The sequence below is a fragment of the Dermatophagoides farinae genome, chromosome 5 (genome assembly GCF_024713945.1).
Source record: "Dermatophagoides farinae isolate YC_2012a chromosome 5, ASM2471394v1, whole genome shotgun sequence".
Classification (NCBI taxonomy): Eukaryota; Metazoa; Arthropoda; class Arachnida; order Sarcoptiformes; family Pyroglyphidae; genus Dermatophagoides; species Dermatophagoides farinae.
The window spans coordinates 393,889-421,756 of NC_134681.1; the positions used below are offsets into that span (position 1 = coordinate 393,889).

The 27,868-nt window shown below is 29.4% G+C and overlaps 3 protein-coding genes across 4 annotated transcripts; 2 read left to right on the forward strand and 1 right to left on the reverse strand.

Annotated features, from left to right (window-relative positions):
- Positions 1-10,609: 10,609 nt before the first annotated feature.
- On the forward strand, positions 10,610-19,526 carry LOC124499119 (uncharacterized). Of its 2 annotated transcripts, XM_075731481.1 has the most exons (4): positions 10,640-10,809; positions 11,130-12,822; positions 16,946-17,091; positions 18,216-19,526. In XM_075731481.1, the coding sequence occupies exons 2-4, from the start codon at positions 11,193-11,195 to the stop codon at positions 19,320-19,322; spliced, it is 2,883 nt and encodes a 960-aa protein (XP_075587596.1). In that variant the 5' UTR covers positions 10,640-10,809; positions 11,130-11,192; the 3' UTR covers positions 19,323-19,526. The 2 variants fall into 2 exon arrangements, with proteins under 2 accessions (XP_046918942.2, XP_075587596.1); XM_047062986.2 differs by having other exon boundaries at positions 10,610-12,822.
- Positions 19,527-21,552: 2,026 nt separating this feature from the next.
- mei-W68 (meiotic W68) lies at positions 21,553-22,250 on the forward strand. Its single transcript, XM_047062654.2, has one exon. The coding sequence runs from the start codon at positions 21,567-21,569 to the stop codon at positions 22,248-22,250; it is 684 nt and encodes a 227-aa protein (XP_046918610.2). The 5' UTR covers positions 21,553-21,566.
- A 22-nt stretch (positions 22,251-22,272) lies between these two features.
- Mvd (mevalonate diphosphate decarboxylase) lies at positions 22,273-24,156 on the reverse strand. Its single transcript, XM_075731482.1, has 4 exons — positions 23,902-24,156; positions 23,667-23,778; positions 23,404-23,592; positions 22,273-23,329 (listed from the first exon to the last, which is right to left on the reverse strand). Exons 2-4 carry the CDS (start codon positions 23,716-23,718, stop codon positions 22,398-22,400), a joined length of 1,173 nt encoding a protein of 390 aa, XP_075587597.1. The 5' UTR covers positions 23,719-23,778; positions 23,902-24,156; the 3' UTR covers positions 22,273-22,397.
- Between the last annotated feature and the right edge of the window lie 3,712 nt (positions 24,157-27,868).

Consider the following 27,868-nt stretch of genomic DNA (forward strand, 5'->3'; position numbering starts at 1 on the left):
GGTGTCAACACAATCAGACCAGGTGCCAAAATAAAGAGCTAAATCTCAATCCATCATTATGGACAAATTGAGGATGTCACCAATCAAATCAAACGTTAATGTGCCACAAATGGTGTGCATTTTTTTTTTGTTTCGCTTGTTTACATTCATATGATGAATATAAATTTTCACCCCCCCCCCCCCTCTCTCTCTCTCTCTCTTTCTCTCTCGCTTGTTATTTCTCCACACAAGGTCTATGATCTTTATCAGATCATATACACGGTTTATAATTGCAATCCATCCACATTAACATTAATTATCTGAATGAAGAAATTTGCATGGCCATTGTAGTTGCACAACAACAACAACAACAAAAAATACGTTTAGATTTTTAATTACAGATTCATTTAAAAAAATGATCAAATTAAAAATATCTGAACATCTGTATACATATATGTGTATGTATATAGAATGCAAATGTAGACCAAAAAAAAAAAAAAACAGAAAACAGAAAACAGAAAGAAAGAAAGATAAACAGAGCACAAAATTACGGATCATTATTATATGTGTGATGAATATATTAGGTTATTAGAAAAGTACTGTCGTTTTTGTGTATAACATTTTTGAACGACTGTCACAAAAAATTGGTAAAGGTTATGACACTGTGTATGACCTCAATTTATTCTTTGATGACCATACTTTAATTCAAAAGTAAATTTTTTCCAACTTTGACCACAGGAAGTGGTGGCCAACCTCGGTATTTTGAGGCAATTTTTGAGTAAATTTTAGGCATTTTGTTTTTTGCCCGTTGTGACCCCGACGAAAGAGGAAATGGTCATCTGACCACTCAATGGAAATTCCACATGTCCTAGGAGTTAAAAAAAATTATGAGCGTAATTTTTCCGCAACTCATTTTTTCTAGAGGGCCGGTCAAAATCCGGTCGGCCGCTATCAGCCACTGTGTTATTCCGCCATAGGAAAAATATGCTTCAAAATGAAATTTTTGAAAAATTTTCATTAATTATTGCACAAAAGGTTTTCGGCTAACCAAAAAGTCAATAAAAAATTCCGGTTGACAAAAAATTCCAAATTCTTGAAAATCGCATAACCGACCATGCAATGCATGTGCTGTCAGCCACTCTGTCAATGGCATTGCCCATTGAATTTGTTAATGGGCAATACCATTGGAAATCACTCAATCAATGTTGAATCTGTTGCATATCGACATTCATGGTACCAAAACAATACGAATTCATAAACGGGAACAATTAAGAATTTCCGCCAATTCACTGGTGGTGTACCTCGGGTTTGTTTCCACCAATTTATCATCATCAATCTGTTGAGGTCGGCCAGACCTCGGTCGATCCTCCAGGTTGAAGTCGCCTTCTTGAAATCGCTGAAACCACCGTTGAATAGTACGGGTACTCACACCGTTTTCGTAAGCTTCGTTGATTTCAGCAGAAGCTCTAGTTGCCTTGACACCCCTCTTGTACCAACAAAGCATCAAATGGCGGATGTGAATATCACTTGGCCAATTTTGGCAAATTTCTTCTTTCGTTGTTGTTTGTTGCATTTTATTCATTAAATCATTAAATATCAATAATATTCAAATGATGATGATGGTGATAATGCGATTGGTAATGCACTATGTGGTATTTGAAATTAATCCGAATTTTTGATTTCCTTTTCCGGTTCATACGATATAATGTAATGAAAAAGAATTTAACGTTTTTGAAAAGTTCATATTGTATGCAGTTTATGAAATCGCCAACAGAACATTTATGCCATTGACAGAGTGGCTGACAGCACATGCATTGCATGGTCGGTTATGCGATTTTCAAGAATTTGGAATTTTTTGTCAACCGGAATTTTTTATTGACTTTTTGGTTAGCCGAAAACCTTTTGTGCAATAATTAATGAAAATTTTTCAAAAATTTCATTTTGAAGCATATTTTTCCTATGGCGGAATAACACAGTGGCTGATAGAGGCCGACCGGATTTTGACCGGCCCTCTAGAAAAAATGAGTTGCGGAAAAATTACGCTCATAATTTTTTTTAACTCCTAGGACATGTGGAATTTCCATTGAGTGGTCAGATGACCATTTCCTCTTTCGTCGGGGTCACAACGGGCAAAAAACAAAATGCCTAAAATTTACTCAAAAATTGCCTCAAAATACCGAGGTTGGCCACCACTTCCTGTGGTCAAAGTTGGAAAAAATTTACTTTTGAATTAAAGTATGGTCATCAAAGAATAAATTGAGGTCATACACAGTGTCATAACCTTTACCAATTTTTTGTGACAGTCGTTCAAAAATGTTATACACAAAAACGACAGTACTTTTCTAATAACCTAATATATATAAAAATTATTTTCGTTTAAAAACAAACGAATTATTTTCGTTATAATAATAATCTGATGATCAATATTATAATAATAAGAGGCTGATTGGATTTTTCTTCTTCATTTTTTTTGCTGGTTGTTATATTGTTCGATATATTGATTGCCAATGTGTGTTTGCAGATATTTGTATATAAATAAATGTAAAACATGTACAAATATACAAATATTGACGAAACGACCATTTCCTTCTCTCTCTCTCTCTCTCTCTCTCTCTCTCTCTCTCTCTCTCTCTCTCTCTCTCTCTCTCTCTCTCTCTCTCTCTCTCTCTCTCTCTCTCTCTCTCTCTCTCTCTCTCTTTCTCTCTTTAATTTTATTCACCATCATCACTATAGTTTGGTTTTTTTTCATTTTCATTTCATTTTATTTTGATATTCTATTAGCTTTGTATTGATGTGCGTGTCTAGTTGTGTGTGTGTGTGTGTGTGTGTGTGTGAGTGCGACTTGTAAAATTTATTTTCATTACACGTTATCTTTCGTTTTTTTTTTGGTTTATCATTCAAATTCATTAGGTATTTATGCATGTATGTTTTTTTTCTCATTATCAAATGATGTGATAATTTGTTGAAAAATTGTCTTTCATTAATGAGTTTTTTTTTGGTTACCTTTCATTCAATGATTCAGTGGTTAAATGATACCAATCGAGCATCTGTGTGTGTGTGTCAATTATATTAATTGAAATTTTAGATTAGCTGCTAAATTTAAAAAAAAAAATTCTGTGAATCAACAATATTCACCAAAAAAAAAAAAAAAAATGAGAAGGGTAGAATGATAATAGAAAAAATCATCAACATTTATGATCATTGATGTTGCCGGTCGGTCGATCGTTTGGTCGATTTGTTGGTCAAGCCAGAAACCAGAAAAAAATAGAAAAAAAAATTATTTTCATTCAATGTAGAAAAAAAATACTTTATAACCGTATCATAAAACCAAAAATTTTACGCCAACCAACTAACCAACGCCATGATCGACATCGATAATGATGATGATGATGATGATAATCATGGTGATGATGATGAACAGAATGTATGTGTGTGTGTTTATAGACAACACAAATGTAAAACTTTCAGATATGAAATGACCGTTTTTTTTTCTTACATTTCTAATTTCATAATCTGCGTATATTGTGTGTGTGTGTGTGTGTGTGTGTGATGTTTATTATTGTTCAGCTCATCATGGTAGATACATAGATGTTGCGATGTTTTTTTTTAAATTTGGCTCACTAATGGTTAATTGTTGTTGCTTTTGATGATTTCAATTGAAAACATAAAAAAAAGTGACACACATAAACGGGTGAAAAAAAAACATTTGATATCAAAGTATGATCAGTTTTTTTTTGTAATCAAATATCGAGGCTAAAAAACAAAAACAAAAACCGCAAATATTTTTTTTCTACGTTCTTTTTTTGTTTTTTTTCCTTTGCACTCTAGAATTTGATTGAATTTTTTTTTTCATTATAATTCTCAATGTAAATATTTGTGATATTGATAAATGATCAATATTCGTGAACATGACAGCAGTATTCAAGTGGAATTTTGTTGCATCAAAAATGATTGAATAATGGGATGGGATGAACAAAAAAAAAAAATTTTTTTTTTTTGGTTTTTTTTACGTAGAAAAAAAAATCATACCTACTATCATCGCTACTATCATCGGCGTCAATTTTTTTCATCGTCGTTGTCGTTGTCGTCGTCGTCGTACAAACAAATATGAGATATAACCACAATGATGGCCATAAAATTTTTTTTTTCAGAATACACACACAAACATCAGCCAACTGGATATTATAGACAAAAACGAAAAAAAAAATCCGACAATCATTGACTTTCGTTGTCTTTGGATTTGTATGGATTTTTTTTTTGTTGTTTCATTTTCTTTTCTCGTGTAAAAAAAAAATTTCTGTGTGTGTCTGTGTGTGTGTGTGTGTGTGTGCGGGTGGATTGGATAAAATAAAAATCTCAATAATAATGATAATAGGAAAATGATTGCAAAGTTGAAATTTAATGATTTATAGCACCATCATCATCATTATTATTATTACTCTTTGTTCGTTGAATGATAATTATGATAAACTGCATGTATTCTAGATTGATATTGATTATAAAAAATTTTACTATTACAATGACAATAAATTGTGGATTATTATAATTCAAATGAAAATGAAGAGAGAGAGAGAGAGAGAGAAAAAAAAACAAATCGTTTATTGATTATATTGATAAATATATGGATTATCCATTTGTTTTTGTAATTAAACAATTTTGGCAATTAGTTTTAACTTCTTCTTTTTTTTGTTATATGACAATTAAGATGAAAACAACAACAACAACCAAAAAAAAAAAAAAACTACTACACTAGAAACAGGCAGGATATAGGTAGAGAAAAATAAAAAAAAAATTCACCAGTCCAATCCAATTAACCTAATAAATATATACAGAAGAGCTATATATATGGTCATAAACCACAGAGATATATAATATAAACTACTGTCTATTTATTTTAGTGAATGAAAATGATTCGTTCAGTTTTAGAATATGTGTATATGAGTATGTACCACCATTTTTTTTTTGTTATTAATATTCAAATGATGAAATGAATTAATGTAATGGATCAGAATTCAGATATTCTTTCATATCATTTTTATCATTATTCATTCATTATATATGAAAATTGTCAATAATAATAATAATAAAAAAAGAAAAAAATCATTCTCCACCTCATTCCTACTGGCTACCTATCATAATTAATAAAAGTGTGTTTGTATTAATAATAAAACCAAAAAAAAAAAAAAATTTCTAGGTAACCAGAAAAAAATTGAAATATTTTTTTTGTTTGTTTGTTTGGGAATATCATATTTGGAATCATTTTTTTTTTTGGCTGTGAACTAAATTGTTTTATTATAATTCTTTACATTACAACAGACACACACACACACGCACACATTATTGTGGTTGTAATCAAAAAAAAAAAAAAAAAAAACCAGAAGTCAACTCACAATCTATACGTAATTTGGTATATTTTATATATATTCATTTTAAGCCACTGGACAAAATAAAAATAAAAATAAAAAAACAAACCATGTCGTATATAAATATACACCTATATATTGTGTTTTCTTTATGGCCTCAGTTTTATTTCTTTCATTCATTTTCAAATATTATTATTATTATTATTATGATAATGATGACCCTTTTGTTTTTTGTTTTTTTTTGTTTTTGCTCAGATAATTTTGTCATCAAATCCAGAAATAAAACCAAAGAAGAAAAAAGAAAAAAAAATATTCATAGATGGAATATATTTCTGATAAAAGAACAAAAAAAAATATCTCCATATTATTCCTATGAGACTAGTTACCCAATGTTTTTGTGTGTGTGTGTGTGTGCGAATGGTTGGGTTCATTATTTTCGATGCGGTTATATTTCGGATATATGATTCGATTTCTGTTTGATCTTGGTGTGTGTGTGTGTTATTATATATTCACCAAGACCATACATAGCAATTCAATATCTGTGTTTGACACCAGTGAAAAAAAAACAAGTTAAAATCATGTCACACAAAAACATCTTATATTCATTCTCCCAGATGAGCATTTTGTTTTTCGATTTCCAAAATGTTATAGAAAAATTACAGGGCCCCCCCAAAAAAAACCATCAAAATAATGATAACCAGCAAATTATCAGTTTGATTTTTTTTCTGACGTTATTGCTAAGTTTTTGATTCCCGAATGATGATGATGATAACGAGGATAATTCAAAAAAAAGATGGAAAATTTTTTCCATCATTGTTGTCGGTTGTTGTTGATTCGATTTGTCGCCAATAATAATGGAAAAAATGAATAATACAAGAAAACATGATAATTGTAATTGTCTATATTAATCCATAGAGAATATGAATGATTCAACCACCAATGATTATTATCATCATCATCATCCTGATATTGTTGTATGATGTTTTGATATGTACAAAACATTTTTGTTGTTGTTGTTGTTGTATTTCATGTGTGTGTGTGTGTTTTGTCAGGGCTGCTAATTGCTCCATAGTCATCATCATCATCGTCATCTTCATCTCAATCTCATAATCATTATTATGATGACCAGAAAAAAAAATGCTGTCGATATTAACACAAATTCAACATCTCAATGTTGATGATCAAATATTTGATTTCTTCTTTCTTCATTTATTGTTTTGTTTTTAAAAAGATCAAGACAAGAATCACAAAAGTTATGACATAATCCATTGTTTATATTATATATAAACAACAAACAAACAAAGCAAAAAAAAAAAAAAACAAAACGAAAATCTGAACTTCGTACATTTTCATCGTTATTTTTTTTGTCATTCTAATTCCTGGATGACAAACCAAGTGTTTTTTGCTGTTGTTGTTGTTGTTGTTGCAATGTTTTCAAAGAAATCTAGGCCTAAAAATTTTTCATTTTAGACGTCATCATCATCATAGACCTAATGACCTAATGTTTCAACAAAAACAAAAAATACTTTGATGACTTTGTTTTTCTTCTACATACAACCAATGTGTCACCCAGAAAAAAAAACAAGACAACATAAAAAAAAAGATATTGATCATCACCTGTCGCCAAATATTGTCGCATGTTGTTCAAAATAATAATAAAATACACGTACAATATGATGACAAAAGTCAAAAAAAAGCCACTTGGTCAATCCGTCAATCAGTCAGTCAGTCATTCAGTCAGCCAAGTTGGTTTTATTCTACTACCCTATTCGGTAGTTTGAGACTGAGGCCAAAAAGCAAAAAAAAAAATCAATCGGTCCGACTTGATGACTTATTCGTTGTCGTCATCATCATCATCATCATCATCATCTTGGATCGCGGCAATTTTTCATCTAAATTTCTTTATTTTATGATTATTTGTCTTGATACTTTCAAACAACAGCAACAAGGTTTAAACACACAAATACATTGGTTCGGCACTTTTTTAATTCTTGGGCACGCTGGGGTGTTGTTTTTAGCGGTGTGGTGGTGGTGGTGGTGGTGGTGGGATGAGGGGGTTCTGAAATGTTTACTGTTTGCATATATGTTCTAAGGTAAGTAGAAAAAAGGTGCTTATTGTTTTAAAGTAGAAAAAAAGGCAATGTATGCCAACATTGAATATTCACAAACACCGACACGCACACACACACAAACACACAGGTAAATACGAACTGTCGGTGTGTATATGTTTTCGAAAGAAAGATCAATTGAACCTAGTTTTGATTTTTTTTGTTGTTGTTCGTTTCGTTCATTTATTTCGTTGAAAGTTATCACAGCAAAGATTGAAGAATTTTAATTCTTTCAGGGCTGCTAGATTGCAGAAAAAAAGAGAAAAAGTCATCACTTTTTTTCATATATACATTGTATATTAGATAAAGTGATTCTTGATGAATTTCTCGTAGCAACAACAACAACAACAACAACAACAACAACAACGACGACAGTAAAAGAAATCAGAGAGAAAAAACATTGATCTAAATGTGATAAAAATAAATAAACAGCCATGTTTACACAATGTAAACATGCACAATTATACGAAAATGCATTTGTGGCAGTAGCTTGAATGAAAAAAAAAACAAAACAGAAAAAGAGATAGATAGAGAGAGAGAGAGAAAAAAAAACACCTTGGATAATGGATCGTTAAGAAACAAAACGAAAATGAAATGAAAAAAAACTGTTAAAATTGATTGACGAATTGAAATACACATCATTGAATCCATTATCATCATTAATATTTTAATGGATAGATTTAAAAAATAAAAAAAAGCAATTATCAGACCCGTTAGCAGCGAATAATGATGATGATGATGATTAATTTTCACTGCAACGACTTCAAATAAAAATCAAATCTCGGTTTCATTGGACATTTCATTCATTGAATGAATTAATTTTAAATTTCAAAATTTAATGATACATGAATGGCTGTGGACAATAATAATCACATAAACTTTCTTTGCAACACCAAAAAATAAAACAACGGACAAAGATTTACCGAACAAGAACAAAAAAATTCTTAATAACTGATGATGATGATGATCATAATAAAAACGGTATATACAATGGTCAATGTTTTCGGCAATTTTTATTTGGTCTTTTTTTTTATTATCGAATCGATTAAAGCTGACCCGAAACAACAACAACAACAACAACGACAGATTCTTTCGGTTTGGCTTGGTGACAAAAAAAAATGAAAAAGACACTTGACTTCGGTCATATCATATCATGCGTTTGTGTGTGTCATTAAGACACTCTACACTGATGACAATTCTGTTGTTCGTTTTTGGCCAAATATGATATGTAGAAAGGAGAGGAGGGATAACAATCTAATAGTTCTAACAGGTATTGGCTAGCATGGTCTTAAATTTCCAAGAAACTTAAGACATAAAAGTCATAAAAAATTTTCTTTTCTTTTGAAGTTTGCATTTGTTTGTTTGTTTATAATTTGAAAACAAAACAAAACAAAACAAAACAAAAAAAAATTTAACCGAGAAAATTCCTGAATATTTTTTTCTTTTTTTTGGCTTGACCTCAGTCGTATGATGATTGAAAAGTTTTCCAAAAGTTTTCATTCTCGACAAAACAAAACAAAAAAAAATTCTATCAATAAAAATTTTAAAAGCTAAAAAAAAATTCACATTATTTTATCGAAAAAAAAATAAAATAAAATAAAATTATTGATAGGCGTTTTCCTGAAAAAAAAAAATTTTTTTTTTCCATTCAATCGATTATTATGTAAGCATCATCATCCCAAACAAACAACAAGCAAATTTTTTGTTGTTTTTTTTTTTTGCAAAGAACAACAAATAACCACCACCACCACCACCAATATCAAACATGGATCATCATCATCATCATCATGTGTAAATTTCAACATTAACACCGAAAATCATCACCATCATCGACCATCTTCCTGTATGATGCTTGCAATTTTTTTTTCTTCACTTTTTCTATTAGGTTATTTTTTTTTTTAATGTTGACATTGTCGTCATACATAAACACACACACACACACACACACCAGAAATACACAAACTATTGGGATGGTTGATTTTCAGTCATATATATCCTACATGATGTTGTTGGTGTGTATATTATCGGTTACCCTGGTAATCGTACTGGATGCATCTATCGATCAATAATGATGATGATGATGATGATGAGATCGTATCCCGTAAAACATAATGTTCACTATATGTCATTATTTTTTTTTTTTTGAGCTAGATGCTGAAATTTTTTTTTTTTTTTTTTTTTTGGTTTTATTTGGAGATATTGTATAGTATGTTTGCTCTAAATTTTGTTTCGTTTTTGTGTTCATCTATAATTCACACAATGGCAACAAAAGATTATTATTTATCATCAATATTTGTTGAAACTTTTTCATTACAGAATTTTTCATTTGTTATTATCATCATAATTTCTCTCTCTCTCTCTCTCTCTCTCTCTCTCTCTCTCTCTCTCTCTCTCTCTCTCTCTCTCTCTCTCTCTCTCTCTCTCTCTCTCTCTCTCTCTCTCTCTCTCTCTCTCTCTCTCTCTATTTCTCTCTAAATTTATTAATATATCATGTTTATGGAATAAATTCATTTTCATTTCAAAATTAAAACATGTTGATGTGATGAAAAAATGGCAAATGAACGAAGAAACAAAAAAAAAAATTCCGGAAAAGATTCCCAAAAAAAAATCCATATTGCCAATATATGTGTGTGTGTGTGTGTCTACGCATCTTTTTTTTCCCAAAATATTTCTCTCATTCCCATCATTTATTTTTTTTTTTTTTTTTTTTGGTTATTCCATTCTGATAACAACAAAGTGGGACGTACCTGGCATCGATTATGTTACGCCTTCATGTATTGGTTACAATTATGTTCATAGGCGTTGATCAAAATGACTGTAGGCGGAGTATTGTATCATTTTTATCTTTAAAATAAATGATGATGATATCCTATGTTCAACAAATAAAAAAAAACGGCAATAACGTTATTGCCATTTTTTTTTTTTGGTTTTGGTTTTTTTTCTTGTTGTTGTTGTCGTTGTTGTTGTTGTATTTGTTCTACTTCTATTTATTTGTGCGTGTGTGTGTGTGTGTGTATGTGTGTGTGTGTGTGCTAGTTAACATACAATGATAACGAAAACGTCTACAAAAATAGTGAAACAAAAAGTGAAACTTGGCAAAACAGATTTTTTTTTATTTTTATTTAATACTGTTGTTGTTACTTGTTTCATTTCAACCACATACACATACACAATACACATACACACATATCCAAACATACAAACAAACATGCCACAAAAACCAAAACGAGACCATTCGAATCAATTCATTCGACCAATTTCTAATTGACAAATTGTATGATGTATATAATAATAATAATATATATCATATAGTCATCATCAACATCATCATAATAATAATAATAATTTGACAATGAGAAGTTGGTTATGTTTTCATATTTTTTTTTCCTAAGACTTGATTTTCTATTTGCTGAATCATGTGTTTGTGTTTGTATATGTGATTGACTTGTGATTTTCGATGGATTGACCATTATTTTTTTTTTGCAATTCGATTGAATTTATCAATAAAATTTTTGTTGTTGTTGTTGTTGTTGGAAAAATTAAAAAAAAATTGAAAAAAAAACAAATGGTAGTGTATAATAGTGGTCAAATATCAACGACAACGACGACGACAACAACACTAACAAATGATTTAAATATCGAACCATTGTCATTGATTAATGAACAAATCATGTTTCAGAATACACAAACAGAAACTATACAAATTAAACAAGAATCATCATTATCATCACCTGTTAATGCTATGAAAACAACAACAACAACAACACCAGCATCAGATTTATCAATTAAACATGAACCAAATTTATCGCCAAATAAAGAATGTTCAAAAAATTTAAATTTACATAAACAACCACAAACAGATGATTCATTGGTACATTATCCACATGAAACTGAAGATAATTTTTCCATTTCTGACAATAAAATTCATTCGAATTCCAATATTGTAGACATGATGACACATGGTACAAATGGATCAACATCATCAACGACATCATCTGCATTACATCATACGAATACGGATACAGAATCACCGATGATTGCATGTCAACAGTCAAATTATATTAATCGTCACCATCCTATGTATTCTACTAGTGGTACTACTAATAGTTTTTTTAATTCATCTACTAACGCCCAATATAATCATCATCATCATTCGGCATCATCAACATTAGTGATGACACCAATATCATCACCATTTTATGATGATGCGGCAACCAGTAGTACTGGTCTATCAGCAACATCGGCAATCACGATGACAGCCAGTGAGAATAATACAAGTCATTTGATGTCACAATCGGCACATCATCCTTGGCTTCAAACAATGGCCCGGAATAATCATCATCCTCATCATCATCATCATCATCATCATCAAAATCCTCATTATGCAACATATTCAGAAATGTCGGCCACAAATGATTGGCCAAATGTTCCCGCTTTTGCAACACCAAATGTAAATTCATTTACATCGGCAACGGCAAATTCTCCACTTGCAACTTACCATCAAATAGCATCATATTCAAATCAAATTGGTACGGTTTATACACATCCTCATGGTCCATACGCACATCGTAGTTCGAATAATGGATTGGATTTTTATAATTATCCTTCCTATACACATACACATCCATTTTTTCCATCACCAAGTTCAACGGGAATGACATCGGCTTCTGGTGGATCATTTCCACCATTGACCGTTGGAACGGAAGAATCACCAGTGGGTACGGCGATTTATCCAACAACAACAACATTTGGTCATATAAATTCAAGTCCAGATTCAGGTGTAACTGGTTCAAGCGATAGTAATGAATCACCAGTATCATTGAATGGATCGACAATTCATTCATTTGGCAATCAATATAGTAGAACGGATAATACAATACATTCATCAATGACGCCGATTATAAATCGATCATTACCATCAAATGGTAATGATTTATGTATTGGTTTTATTAAATCAGGATCAGATACATCACCATATCTATATTCAAATGTGGCTAATTCAGCTAACAATGCTGCTACTACTGTTATTAATGGCTATCAAACAATTAATGTTGATGATGAACAAAATGATGTTCAACAAGGAAAAAGTTTACAATCACAAACGGCTAGTAATAATGATGATGATGATGACGATGGTAATAATAACATTAATAATTCTCATCATCATCATCATCATCATAATCATCATCAACAACAACAACAACAACAACATCAAAAATCAACGATTTTAGTCAATAATATAACAACCATAGAAAATGATCATCCAAATACAAATAGCCAAACAAATAATCACAATAATAATCAAAATAGTAAACCAACATTTGAATGGATGAATAAATCAGCCAATTCAAATTCATCACCATCAAGTACAGGTAAGATAGATATAGATATAGACATTTATTAAGTTTAAAAAATTTTTTCATCATCATTTCATTAATGACGGTAATCATTACTATGCGAGAATTTCACATTGCTTGCAGAGAGAGAGAGAGAGAGTGAGAACAATTATAATGAAGCGACTGAATGGCATTTTTTTTTTTTTTGTCACAACAGCACGACAATGACCTGACGCAAGTGTAGAAAAGATAGAAAAAAAAATATCTTCACTCTTTGTTCGAAAGGCCAAAGAAAAGGTCAAATGATCGAACAAGAAAAGAGCTACAAAGATTAGACAGACAAACAAACAAAAAAAGCGCGGCAATAGAACAGAGAGAGAGAGAAAGAAAATTTTTAGAGAGTTAAAAAAATATGAATCTGAATATGAATTTTTCACTGTACTGGCGGTGAATTTTTGTTTTGTTTTTGTTCTTTTTTTTTTGGCGACAAAAACCGAAAAAAAAATTCTGCAGTTTCTTTTATTTAGCTCGCAATTGTACTTTCGATTTTTTTTTGTTTCTTTCACTGTTTCTTGTTGATTGTCATAAATTTTGATGATGATCATTGCAATTCTATGTGGGTGAATGTCGAATGTGTTGAATCGGAATCTTCATCATCATGTCAACAGTGATGGTGAAAAAGAGAAAAAAAATGATGATGACTAAAAAAATCCACTGTGCCTAGCCTATTTTGATTATGGGATAGAATCTTTTTCAGAATCGTATTTTTGATTATTGTACCCAAGGGTCATTTCATGATGATTATGTGGATTCATTTTTACATTTTCTACTACATTCTATTATGCAGAATAATAATCATCAACATACACACACATGCACAAACGAAAATCATCAATGATGATGATTCAAACCCAAAATAATAATATACATTAAAATGAATCTGAATTTTTTTTTTGCCATTTCATTGTGTTAAATTACAAAAAAAAAACAGAAAAAGAAAGAAAGAAAAAAATGAATGAAATTTTAATTGAATTTCAAACCAAAATGTGATGTGGCCATGATCAAATGATCATTTGCATACGAAAAAAAACAAACAAATGTGCAAAAAAAAAATATTCGAAAATTGAATATCACTGTCATCATCAAATGTGTGATGATGATGATGATGATGATGAGGTAGTTTATTTTCTTCCTATGATTTTTTTTCGTTGTAAAAGTTTACCTTAAAATAGCTTTTCTCTTCTTTCTTTTTTTTTGTTGTTGTTTTTTACCATTTTTGTTGTTGTTTTCCAATCGGTTTGATTGGATGCATTTCAAACACATGATGACATTGAACACGTCATTTTTGAGTGTGTGTGTGTGTGTGATATGAGTTTGTTTACATGTTTTTACTATTGGTGTTTTTCTCATCACCATTGAACAAGGAAAGCAAAAAAAAAAAAGAAAAAAGTGTCAATTTTCAAGCCAATTGGTTTGTAAAAAAAAAAATCTTTGGTTTGTGCGTGTGTGTTTATGTTTCATTACAAGTATTTTTTCAACAAAACAAAAACAAAAAAATAATTCAAGATTCACAGTGGAAAAATCTGCTTTTTCTTCTATTCATCAGCATTAAAACTGTGTTCCCGATACCCGATTGCAATCAAACACATTGGTATAAACGAATAAAGTTTATCTGAATGAATGAAAAAAAATTGATGCTAATGTATCTAGTGTTTATTACATTTGATTTGATTTGATTTAAAAAAAAATTTGAAATTCAAGAATGACCAATCCCTTCTATTGCTGCCTGTTGGTATTGTATGGCCATTTGGATAATAATAATGACGATGATGGTTGATGATGATGATGATGATCATAATCAATCTATGATGATGGCCAATAAATAAAACAACAACGATTTGACCTGTAAGGTGAAATATTTTTATGTTTTAGCGGCTTACATAAAGACATTCAACAACAGCAACAACAACAACAACATTTGACAGTGAGAAAGAAAAGAGAGAGAGAGAGAGAGAGAGAAATGTGAAGGTATAATTTTCATTTGAAAAATTCAAGCTCAATGAATTTGAATGTAAAAAAAGAATGTTGATTATATAAACAACCAATACACCTAATTTAATTGATCTCAACGATGATGATGATGATGTGAAACAAAAAATTTTTTTTTTTGTGTGCTGAAAACATCAATGATCAATTGGTCAATGTACAAACATTAAAAAGCAAAGTAAGAAAAAAAAATTTTTTTTTTTGGTCATAAATTATTTCCATTTCAGTATTATTATTATACGCGACAATTCCATCGGAATTTTCTTTCTCGCCTCATCATCATCATCATCATTCATTCAGTGAAGCGAAAAAAAAATTCCAATTTATTCCTGAAAAAAAAGTAACACTATAAAAAAAATTAGTATAAAATTTATCCAGAATTAAATGAATGAATGAATGAATGATGTATGTTTGGCTCAAGGCGAAACTCTTTTCAATTTCTCTCTTTTTTTTATTTTGATGATGATGATGATGTGGATTTTATTTCATTTATTTTTTAAGTTTTCTTTATATGCATACATTTTCTAAGATCTCATAAAAGGTGAGAGATCCGAAAATTGAGATTTTTTTTTTCTTCACTTTTGCAGAAAAAAAATAAATAAATATTCAAATATTCAAAGCTTTTCATTAAGCAAAAACAACAACAACAACAACAACAAACATTATTTGCATACAATAACAATTGGGTGCAATGCATAAACAGTGTTTGTGTGTGTGTGTGTGTGTGTGTGTATATTGCATATTCGCCCAATTGCCCTTTTTTTATGAATCCATAATATCAATATATCGATCTCAATATCCTCCTCCCCATTGCCTCCCCTTCTCAAGAAATTGTTAATACAATACAAATGATTCGATTCACTAGAATGGAAAATAAAATAATCATCATCATTGATCGACGCGTGTGTGTGATGTCCGTAAATCAGCTTATTTTTTTTATTTTTTTTTTTTTTTGAATCATCAAGAAATTTATTTCTTTCTTTTTTTTATTTTGATGATGATCATTTTGGATGAAAAAAAAACAATGATATTAATGAAGAATTTCGTTTTTTTTTTCGCTTGTCACTTTTGATTATAATGATGATGATAATGAGCACCATCATTATTATTATTGATGATCAAATTCAATTGTTTTTAATGATATTATATTTCATTAGTTTTTTTTGTACATTTTCTTTTGATACAATGTTTTTCTTGTTGTTGTTGTTGTTGTTGCTGGTAGAACAAAAAAATAAAGTTTTATTGCTTGTCACACGCACACACACACACACAAATAACTCATTGACTGGTCAAAATGTGTGATATATTCACAGGACAATGAATTAGCATCATTATCAATAATGTAAGAAATTTCTAGATATTCTAAAAACGAACCAGATTCTCTATCTAATGGTTATCCACATTAAATATATTTATTTATATATGTGATTCTGATTCAATCAATTTTAAATGGATGAAATATTTGTATGTTTTTGTGACCATTGTTGCCCATTGTGGTTTGTTGTTCAAATCATGTTTTAATCAAATAAATTGAGATGTCTAATTTTGTACATTTATATGTGTGTAAATTTATTGTTGTTGTTGTTTTTTGTCATAGTTATAGTACAACAATATTGTACCAATTGAATGACCAAAGAAGAACAAGAAAAAAAATTGTGAACAGATGTGAAGGTTATAACATTATTATAATATATATAATCGGTCAATTGAAAAGCCAAATGGTTGACAATTTGACAAATTTTTTTTTCTCTTTGGTTCAGTTTTATTTTGTCACACTATCATTTTATTTTATTTTATATAAACCAGCAAAAAAAAAGATCTACAATATTGTTATTATATTATATTTACGGATAGAAAAATCCCAAATACACGCATTAATCTCTTTTTCTATCTCTCTGTACTTGCGTGTATGTGTGTGTGTGTGTGTTTGCTTGTGATGTGCATGTCAATTTTTACCCAATTTTTTTTCGTATTTATTAGCTAATCCAAATAACAAATTTTGATTCCAATTTTTTTTTCGTATTTATATACTATATATATTGGATCAATTTTTTTTGCTAATCAATTCATTTAAATTTTTTTTTTTTGGTTATTATTTTGTTGTTGTTAACAGGAAAAACTCGAACTAAAGATAAATATCGTGTTGTTTATACAGAAAATCAACGTATAGAATTGGAAAAAGAGTTCATGTTTTCACGTTATATAACAATTAAACGGAAATCCGAATTGGCTAGCCAACTTTTATTATCTGAACGACAGGTAAGCATTATCATTTTATTTTATTTTATTTTTTGTAAATTGAACATCATAGAAACGAAATTTGAAACAAACAAACAAACAAAAAAATAAAAAAAAATAACTGGGCGATACACACATACACACGTATTATATATATGAAATGAATGAATGAACCTATATATATTATATATTGTTTTGAAACAAAAATTTGAATTATACATACAATATATAAATATGAACCAAGCAACCGAAAAAAAATAAGCCGTATAAAACACACAAAAAAACAAATGTGCACACACTACACAGAAACATAAAAAAAACCAGTATTTATCGCGTTAATCATATCATCAATCAGTATAGTTTTCAGGTTTTTTTTCTCTCTCTCTCTCTCTCCACAGTTACAGCCCACAAGGATCAAACAACACAATCGATGATGTTTGATAATGATGATGATGATGTTTGATGATGATGATGTTGGCAAACAACAACAACAACAACAACAAAAAGAACATTCATTTCATTCCATTTGAAGTGGATCATATATATAGCCAATGTATATTTTTATTTGACATGAAAAGTAGTATTTATCTCATCTCAATATATATGTTTTAAGGAGATCACATTGTTGTTATCGATTATATTTTGCCAATATAGCCAATTGTATGTGTGTGTGTTTGATGTGCTGTCAATGATTTTTTTTTTTTTTACTTTTGGAGGCCGTTCTTTATTCCATGTAGTGAAAGATGATCGTTTTGATCAAATACCAGCGCGCACACACACATTTATATATATTATTTATGATCTCTGATTGACAATTTATTATTTATTTATTTCGTTCGTTCGTTCGTTCATTCGTTTATTTCGTTCAGTCTCCAGGTCAACTGGCAAAATTTTCTTCTTTTTTTTCTTTCTTATTTATCACGTTCATCCATAGATGAACTGAATAAAATGAATGTGAATGAAAAAATGTCATTTCATAAGAACCACCTCTTAATACAAATTTTTTTTTTGTTCGCTCTTTTGACTTGATTTAGTATATAATCATAAATCAATCACACAAAAACAAAAAAAAAACATTGATATATTTACCTGATGATTGGATGATGATGTAATTAATTGTTTTTTTTGTTTTTCAAATCATCAAGGTAAAAATTTGGTTCCAAAATCGTCGTGCAAAAGATAGAAAACAATCAAGAAAAAAAGAAGAAATAGCTAAAAAGAATAAAGAAAAAACAACAGGACGAAAAAATGCAACAACAACAACATCAGTAACAACTACCGGTATTCTGGATGGATCAATTATGATGAATAATAATTTAACAACAACAGCAGCAGCAGCAGCAGCCGCCGCCGCAGCAACAACAAATATTAATGGTGATCGATATGAACCATCATCATCATCTTTGACCGGTATTGCCGGTGCATTAATTTCGGATAATAATTCTATTGTAATTGATTCACCATCACCGACAGCCATTCATGATATTAATGGTAATAATAACCTAGCCAATCATCATCACCATCTTCAACATCATCATCATCTTAGTGGTCATATAAATCCTCATTCTTATCATCATCATTCAAATCTAATGTTGGCTGCACATCATTCAGCATTACAGCAACAACAACAACAACAACAGCAACAATGTAGCCAATTTTCCGATATGAATAATCATAATTCATCAACAACAGCAACAACACCATCATTATTATCTTCATCTGAATCAACAAATTTATCTGCATTATCAACAATTAATAATGGATTGACAAACATTCAATCATTATCGATTTCCACGAAACCATCATCATCACCACCACCACCGCTACCATCATCATCATCTGCTATTCCATTATCCGCATCATCATCATCATCATCATCAATGGAAACGGCATCAATATCGACAGCAACGACAGCTGCTGTATCGACAATAACATCAACGGCAACTTTAAACAATTTGGTTGCTCATCGTCATAATTCAAATGATATTAATAATTATTCTCAACATATGTTGACAATGATGACAGGTATTGGAACACCACATCACCATCATCATCATCATCATTCTAATTCACATGTTTCATTATCATCATCATCATCATCGTCATCATCTACAACAACAACTTCATCATCATCATCATTACCACAATCTGTTCCAAATATTCATGGTCAAACAAATTCTCATCAAATTAATCATCATCATCATCATCATCATCACCATCAACATCATCAGTCATCAATCACTACTAATTAGTATGAATAAATTTCAATTACACACATACACAAATGTTATTATTAATTATTATTATCATCATATATGTAATATGTACAACATAAAAAACAACCGTATTGACTCTCTTTCTATGTAATTTTTTTTCCTTTGTTGTTTTCATTCCATTTCATACATTCGATTTAAATGTGATTCAACCAATGAACCAAATATTTATGCTATCATCTATCATCTCATTTATTCATTCATTTGATGATTCACGATTTTTAATAAACAGAAAAAATAGAAAATAGAAAATTTAACTTCAATCATCATCATCATCAACGAATTCAACAATTCAAAATTAACCCATTCGAATCAATCAATCAAAAGAGAAAAAAAAATTATTTCATTTTAAATTTAAATCATCTTTTGTCTTTGTGTGTATGTGTGTGTGTGTGTGTGTGTGTGTGTGTGTGTGTGTGTGTGTGTGTGTGTGTGTGTGTGTGTGTGTGTGTGTGTGTGGCTTACAAATAACTAATTTCATAACATTTGTTTAATTTTTTAAATTTTTTTTTCTTCACAGAAATCACTAGTTAAATTATCATTATCATCTGTTTGAATCATATTATATTAATCTATCGATCTAATATAATTTCCATCTATTCTATCTATCTATTTTTCATTTTATTATGCTATAAAATCATTCATAATGATAAATATTGTCAAATTTTTATCAAATTCTTAAACAATTCAACTTATCTATCTATAATAATATTTAAATTATTATATGATTATTAATTTATAAAATAATTGAAATAACATTTCTGTACATCATTTACTTACTATTGTATTGATTTATTATCGATTATTATTCTGTTTTATTCATTTTTTTTGACATTATTGTATTCATTGATTGATTAATTTTTTTTTCTTGATGAAAATTAAAATCTTTTTCTTTGTCTCTTGTTCTCATTATTCAAAAAAAAATTCGAATGTTTGTTTGTTTTGTTTTGATTCCGGCCGCAAGATGGCGCAACAGTATAAGCACAATTCGAATGCTTTCGAAAACGTTCGAATCGAACGTTTAGAATTTTCATTCGACATTTCGTTGGAAACATCAAAATTTTTTTTCTCATTATGGAATCTTCAAATATGAGCTATGATAATTCACAATTGTGTTATTTTCAATCCTCATTCCAATCAAATTTCAAACAAGAATTGGCTCAACATTATCATGGACACTATCAGCAATTCAGTCAAGATTCAGCTTATGATAGCAATCAATTTTCGCAACAACCATTGGATTCAGTTCAATCAATTGTTTCAAATAATTTGATTGATTTCAGTCAAAGAGTGGAAAATTATCAACGAAGATTGGATTACAATCAAATTTATCAACATATTAATTACCAACAATCATGTTTTGTTGAAAAATTTAGTCAGGATTCATCATACGGAAGTCAACAATATAATTCTCAAACAATTGACTCTATTCGTTCGTTCAATCGAGCTGATTCATACGCTCCGAATCAGATGGTCTCAATTAATTTTGAAGAATATAATAATGTCCATTATCTTCAACCGGATCAGCAACTATCCGATAATGTTACTAAACAATATTGCGATTATGTTCCAATCCAACATGAAACGGTTGGATACAACAAAGCGCCAATAAACGAGTTGTATTACATTGATCATCTCATGCAGTGTCAACCCGAATTGATCGCAAATTTTCAAAACTATTTGAAACATTCATTCCCAAAAGAGTCAAAATCAGATATTATTGAAAGATTGAAAGCGCTTAAGTTACAATTCATCCAAGTGAATACGCCTGAAAATGATTTGAACAATGATAACGATAATGATATAGAACAAAGCAGTCAGTTTTTCAACATGAGAGGCAGAATAATTGAAAAATCTGATCAATTCATTCGTAAAAATTCGCCTAAATGTCTTAGAAATGTAAGTATGATTTGTCAAATTAACATTGATTTTAATGAATTTCTAAATTCTTAGATCGTGAGATCAACAATGGATATTAAATATTCGAATGAAACCGGTGTAACATTGAACCAGACAAACAAACGCTACAAATCAATTCGATTGAGCAATCCGATACGTTTGGAACAATATTGTTGGCTGATTGATCGTTTAATTGAAAATTGTCAAAATGATCAATATAATGGCCCAAGAGATCTTTATTATCAAAATATAGGATTATTCCCGAACGTCAATCTAATTACTACATTAGTGAATGACATTTGTTGTACTGTGGGAGTAACACGGATGAATTTAAATGTAATGGTTAGTCAAAAAGGATTTGTTTTTGGTCATCTAACAATATCAAATGAAAAACAAATGATCCTATATGATTCGAATACAAAATCATCAATTCCGATTCCTGATTGCGTTCAAGATTTAAAAATTTGTCATTCTAATGCTCGATTTATACTTGTGGTTGAAAAGTATACTACTTTCACGAATTTAATTTTAAATGGCATTGCCGAACGTTTTCCATTGATCATGATTACTGGATCCGGATATCCAGATTTAAAGACCAGAAGCTTCCTTCAAAAATTATGGTTCGAATTAAAATTACCAGTATTTGCATTGATGGATGGTGATGCTTATGGTATCGATATAATATTATCATACAAATATGGTTCAATTAATTCAGCATACCAGAATCATCATCTTATTGTTCCAAGCATTCAATGGTTGGGAATAACTGCCGATGATATCAATGATTTTCAATTGAAAGGTATCAGATTTAAACGAAATGAATTGAAAAAATTTGATTCATTATTGAAACGTGAAGATGTTCGCAACAACAATATATGGGCACAGGAAATCATAAAAACAAAACAATTGGGCATTAAAGTTGAAATTCAAGATTTGGTAGATTATTCACCACGATTTTTGATTGATTGTTATCTTCCATATAAATTTTCATACGCTAAATGGTTTTGAAATAATCCAAAAACAGTATCAATTTTAAATCAAAAATAATTTAATTTTCTATCGATAAATTGTCTTTTTTTTTAAAAAAACTGATTCAAATTTGTATTTCATTTTTAACATTTCAATTAAATAAAAATTTAATAAATGAAAATAGATTCAATTTTTTGGTAAACCATTGTCAAGAAGAAGACAATTTGAATCAAATTGATTGGTAAGAATTTTTGGTCCACTACCCAAACGAGTAGAAATTATATACTTTAAATCTTCAGCATTTTGTTTACGGCTATCAATGTAATCGTTGATTTTTTGATCAATGACTATTTGATCAGTTTGATATGTGATGCCTTTAATTTCCAATTCAGTTCCATCATTTTTTTGATACATTCGACGAATCGATTTAATTAGTATTGGAGCATGATTGTCAAGACAATAAATGCATGCATTTGGACCAGCATCAAATGTATAACAGGCAACATTATGACCAAAAGAATTGTTAATAAAATGAATCAGATTTACAATGGACCAGGAAGTATCATTCATATAACGAATTGGTGGATAAGTATCCTGACAAATAGCATGAAATTGATTCGAATCTTTCATGGTGATTTCAGCAAATTTATCAAAATTTCTTTCATTAATTGCCTTCTGGATTTGATCACAATGATCAGGCACAACATTTTCGGCACGATATTTTATCAATGGACTTGTTTGACAACTAAGCTGCATACCAGATGTACTTGATGTATCTTTACGGTGATCACTGACCACACAGACAAAAATACGGATTTCTGGCCATTCATTTTCAGTAATCACTTGTCGAGCTATAGAAGTTTGATGATCATAGCCGGCAATCCATCGTACAATACCGCCATAAATTGAACGACAAGCTGAACCAGAACCTAATCGAGCTAATGATGATATAATATAAGGATCGTTGATTTCAAACAATTTACATAATGCATAACAGAGACAAGCATAACCAGCAGCTGATGATGCTAAACCAGCAGCAGTTGGAAAATTATTCCTTGAACATATACGAATATAATGATTCGATGGCCAACCAACCGTTGATTCGGCTAATTTTCGAACTGATGACAACAAAAACAACAAAAAAAAATAGAATTCAATTTCAATATCAAATAATATTCGTGGAAGAGATTACCATTTTCAATACAACGAACTAATCGTTTATTATCATCGATTTTAACTTCTACACCATTTAGCCACATACGATTGGAATCAAATTCATTGCTGAATGCAATGGAAGTTGTTGCACAAAGATGATCCATCGAAAGTGTGCCACTGATTGAATCATTTAATGGAATAATAAGATTTTCATCTTTTTTACCCCCTGAAAAGAAAAAAAATGTATACAATCATCATCATCATCATGTTTATTTTTTGTTCTTTCAAAAAATTACTTACAATATTTGATCACGGCAATGTTGACCGGTGCTTGAACAGTGATGATTTTCATTTTGTAATGTTTAGTTTTTGAACGAATGAATGTTAAATGAAAAAGAAAAATAAAAAAAAACTGAATAAGCAAAAATTTAGAAATTGAATAGAAGAAAATAGATTTATGGTTATAATTTTTGAGGTCAATATCGATTTTGATTTGTGAAATTTTTTTTTCCCCCGGTATAAAAATTACACCTACGTGTACGTGTCAATATATTGATTTAAATGTGTACATATACATATTATTGTTGAAGACGGTTAAAATTTGATTTAAAAAACTAGTTTGACCATCATTTTTGATGATGTGACGGCAACTGTTGTTGATTCATCAAAGATGGCCAATAATCGATAATAGTGAATGTATGAAACAAGAAAGATAGTATGCAAACCAAAAAAAAAACAAAAAAAACAAGTTATGAAAGATGCGGTTGAAAAGCAAACACCAAAATCATATGATTAAATAAATGGGAAAAAAGTTGATTAGCCGACGATAGATGGCAACGCTGCAGATTCGAGAATTTGATTTTTTTTATTTTAAAAGTTCGATCGATTCTTTTTCTTTTTTTTTGTTCTGGATGGTTCGGCATTTTTTTTTTTTTTTTGTTTATCGATCCAAAGTTTTCATTCTATTATTTTACACACTAGATCTAAGCAAAAACTGAAACTAAGCCACTAACGGCTTCTGCTAATCTATTTTGAAGTTGTTTGTTTGTTTGTTCGTTCGTTCGTTCGTTTGTCATTTCTCAATGATTGATGATTGAAAATATTCTTGTCCAAATATGATGATGACAGTGCGAGTGTAGAATGTAAAATAGCAAATAGAATCAGCAAATAAAAGCTAACGTCATTTGAGGACAATAATGAAGCGATAGAAAAAGAAAAACAGAAGCAACATAAATAGAATGTGAATATAAAAAAAAGTGAACGAAATGCAAAAAAAAAATCAAACCAAATTTCTAGTGAAATAAACTGCTCACCCGGAATCGGAATCACAAAGGAAAAAAAATCCTGAACATTTCGGCATGGGTGATTGTTGGTATTCGAATGTTTGTTTGTGATGTTATGTTCAATGATTATGATGATGATGATGATGATGATTATATTCCAGTTTTTTACGCCTAATTTCTGCGAAAATTAAATTCTTATTTCGATAATCAGAAAAAGCTTCTTTTTTTTATATCCACATCTTTGCCGTATTCATTCGTTATCATCGAGCTGTTACTGTTTTGTGTGCAAAATATATATAATCAATTCGGTGAACCTGGTACAATCACAAACCCTCTGCGTATCTTCATCCCCTTATGGCATGAATGAATGAATGAATGAATAAATGAAAAGAATCGAAAATTGAATTGGAGTAGAAATCATTCTACATTCGAATCGACAAACGAACAAGCACATCGTATTTTTTTTTCTTCTCACTCGCCATGTTCTATCACTAACTCAATCTCGTTTTCTTTTTTTTTTTTTTTTTTGTTCTATTTGGTCCAAAACAATTTTGCATGGCTACATCAACAACCAGCCAAATAAAACAACTATAGAGAATAAAATCTATAAATATATATCGTATAATTGAATTGCCAAATACAAAACGAATGGGAGCAAGAGAGAGAGAAAAAAAAAACAAAACAAAAATATACACCAGAAAAATAAAACTCGAAGAGTCATCGATTTTGTTTTGTTTTATATAAATGTACATTGAACATCTATGAATCGAACTAAATATAAATGAATACATGAATGAATGAATGAATGAATGACGATAAAACATGGCCAAGAGATTTAGAAGGATTCATTGATAATATTATTTGGAAAAGATGGAGAAAGAGAGAGAGAGAGAAAAAAAAAAATAGAAAGAGTGGGTGAGAGAATTCTATCACAATTCTCAATTCTATTGTTTTTTTCATGTGGATGTATTGGTTTGTTTTTCTCTCTCTTTCTCTCTACTTTACAAGTTTTCTGGAATCATTTTCATGATGATGCATTATCGAAATGGATGTGTATGCATGTTTGTTTGTTTCTTTGGCTCGAGGGATAAAATTGCCATGTTTTCTATCTATTTTCTATTTTCTATTTTTTTTAGCATTGTGTTATTTCATTTTATTTTATTTTTTTGTTTTTGTTTTTGTTTTTTTGGTTTTTGGCTGTTCACTCAAATAATTGAACATTTTATGATGAACATGTGTAAATTAATTTAGCTAATAGCATATTATATTCTGTATAATATACAAACATAAATATCTTACAGGCTTGAATTAGACATGTAAAATGTTTGTTTTTTCTCTTGTTTGTTTGCATGTGTTTGTACATATAGCCAAATCAAATGTACGATGATTCATTGATCTAAATCATGTGATGATGATGATTATCATATGACTAATATTCTTTCTAGATTATTATGACAGCCGGATAATCATTGAGAATAATGAATAAAAAAATTGTTCATCGTGCTGATCATCATTATTAGATCATCGAAATTCTGGTCCATTCTTTACATTTTTTTTTGTTTATTATTTTTTTCTTGGATTTAGTAATATTAGTGGAATTAACATTTGGCCATCACTTGTCCATCAAATTGTCAACGGTTTTTTTCATTTTTTTTCAATTCGTTGCCTGTATAGAATATTCTGCTATAAATAGCTCATAATAATGCAGAATTATACAGAATTTTTTTTTTGTTTTGTTTCTCTGTTTTCAGAAATCATTTTATTTATATTTTCATTTTACAAACCAAATAAAAAAAACGAAGAGGAAAAAATTATTCCACAGAATATATTAAACGTATTTACAGCCAATATGAAGAAGAAAAGGCTTTGTAAATATTCGAATTTAAATTTAATCCAAAATAGAATTTTGTTGTTGTTGTTGTTGTTGTTGACCAATATCTTGATGTTTTTTTTCAAAGCATTAAAGCCAATATTTCCTAGGGTGTATTTGCTAAAGCCATGGCTACACATATGATTTGACAGTTTTTTTTCTGTAATTTTTTTTTCCAGAAAAAAATAGAATCACAAATACACAACAACAACAACAACTACATTGATAAAAAATACGATGACAAACAAAATAACAAACAAAATGAAAATAAAAAAAAACAGAAAATCTAGAATCCGCAATGACAGCCTTCAGCTAGTTGTCCATTTTCGTTTTTTTAAATTTAAAAAGAGAGTGTCAGAGAGAAAAAGAGAAATATTGAATTTAATCATTTGATATTGAATTTTTATCTATTTTTAAAAAAAAGTAAATAATCGCAAACGTAATTTTGAAAACAAGATTTCATGATTGAAATTGAAATTTCAAGTAATTTTTTTTTCACTGAAAATTGATTTATCTTTATTGTCAATGTTCAATAAATCACTGATGATCAGATCTGATTTGATTGGATTTGATTTGATTTGATTTTGAAACGTGTTTGCTTGCAAGCACGTGCTCAATATTATTGAAATGTTTTCTTTTTCCGGTAATGTTGTTGTTTCAATATATTTTTTTTTCTAGAATATATACATATTCAAAGAGAACATTAGCGTCATAAGCACGTAGAATAAAATTTAATCATGAAAAAAATCAAATTCATTTCATTGCTTAATGTTCCAAAATTTTTTTATTTTTCGTAAAGGCTACAATATGTTCCATGTATTTTTTATGAAAATAAATTTGCTGTAAAAAAAAAAAAAATAAAATTACACACCAAAATAGATAGACATAACATTACAAGCGGTTGTGTTTTTCCTTTCAATTCCCTTTCAATATCTATTCGGGAAATCTAATGGTTTTTTTTTTATTCATCATCATCATAATCCTAAACAGTTCCTTTGAAACTTTCAATAACATGGTCATTTTTTTTTGGTGGTTTGATGATGATGATGAAAAAAAATATTCGAAAATTATACACCAAAAAAAAAATTTTAATGTGGTGTTCATGAACCATTTGATAGATCATTATTATTATTATTATTCAGTGTCCGAAATTTATTTTTCTAACAAAAATTCGCTGTTATATTAATGGTTATAAACTAATAATTTACAAAATATGATGATTGTTGTGTGTGGTTAAAATATTTGAAGATAATGGTAATAAAAAAAAACCATTTAAAACAAAAAAAGACAATTGATAGGTTCTGACACTAGAACCAAAAAAAAAACATTTCATTTTCATAATCATCATC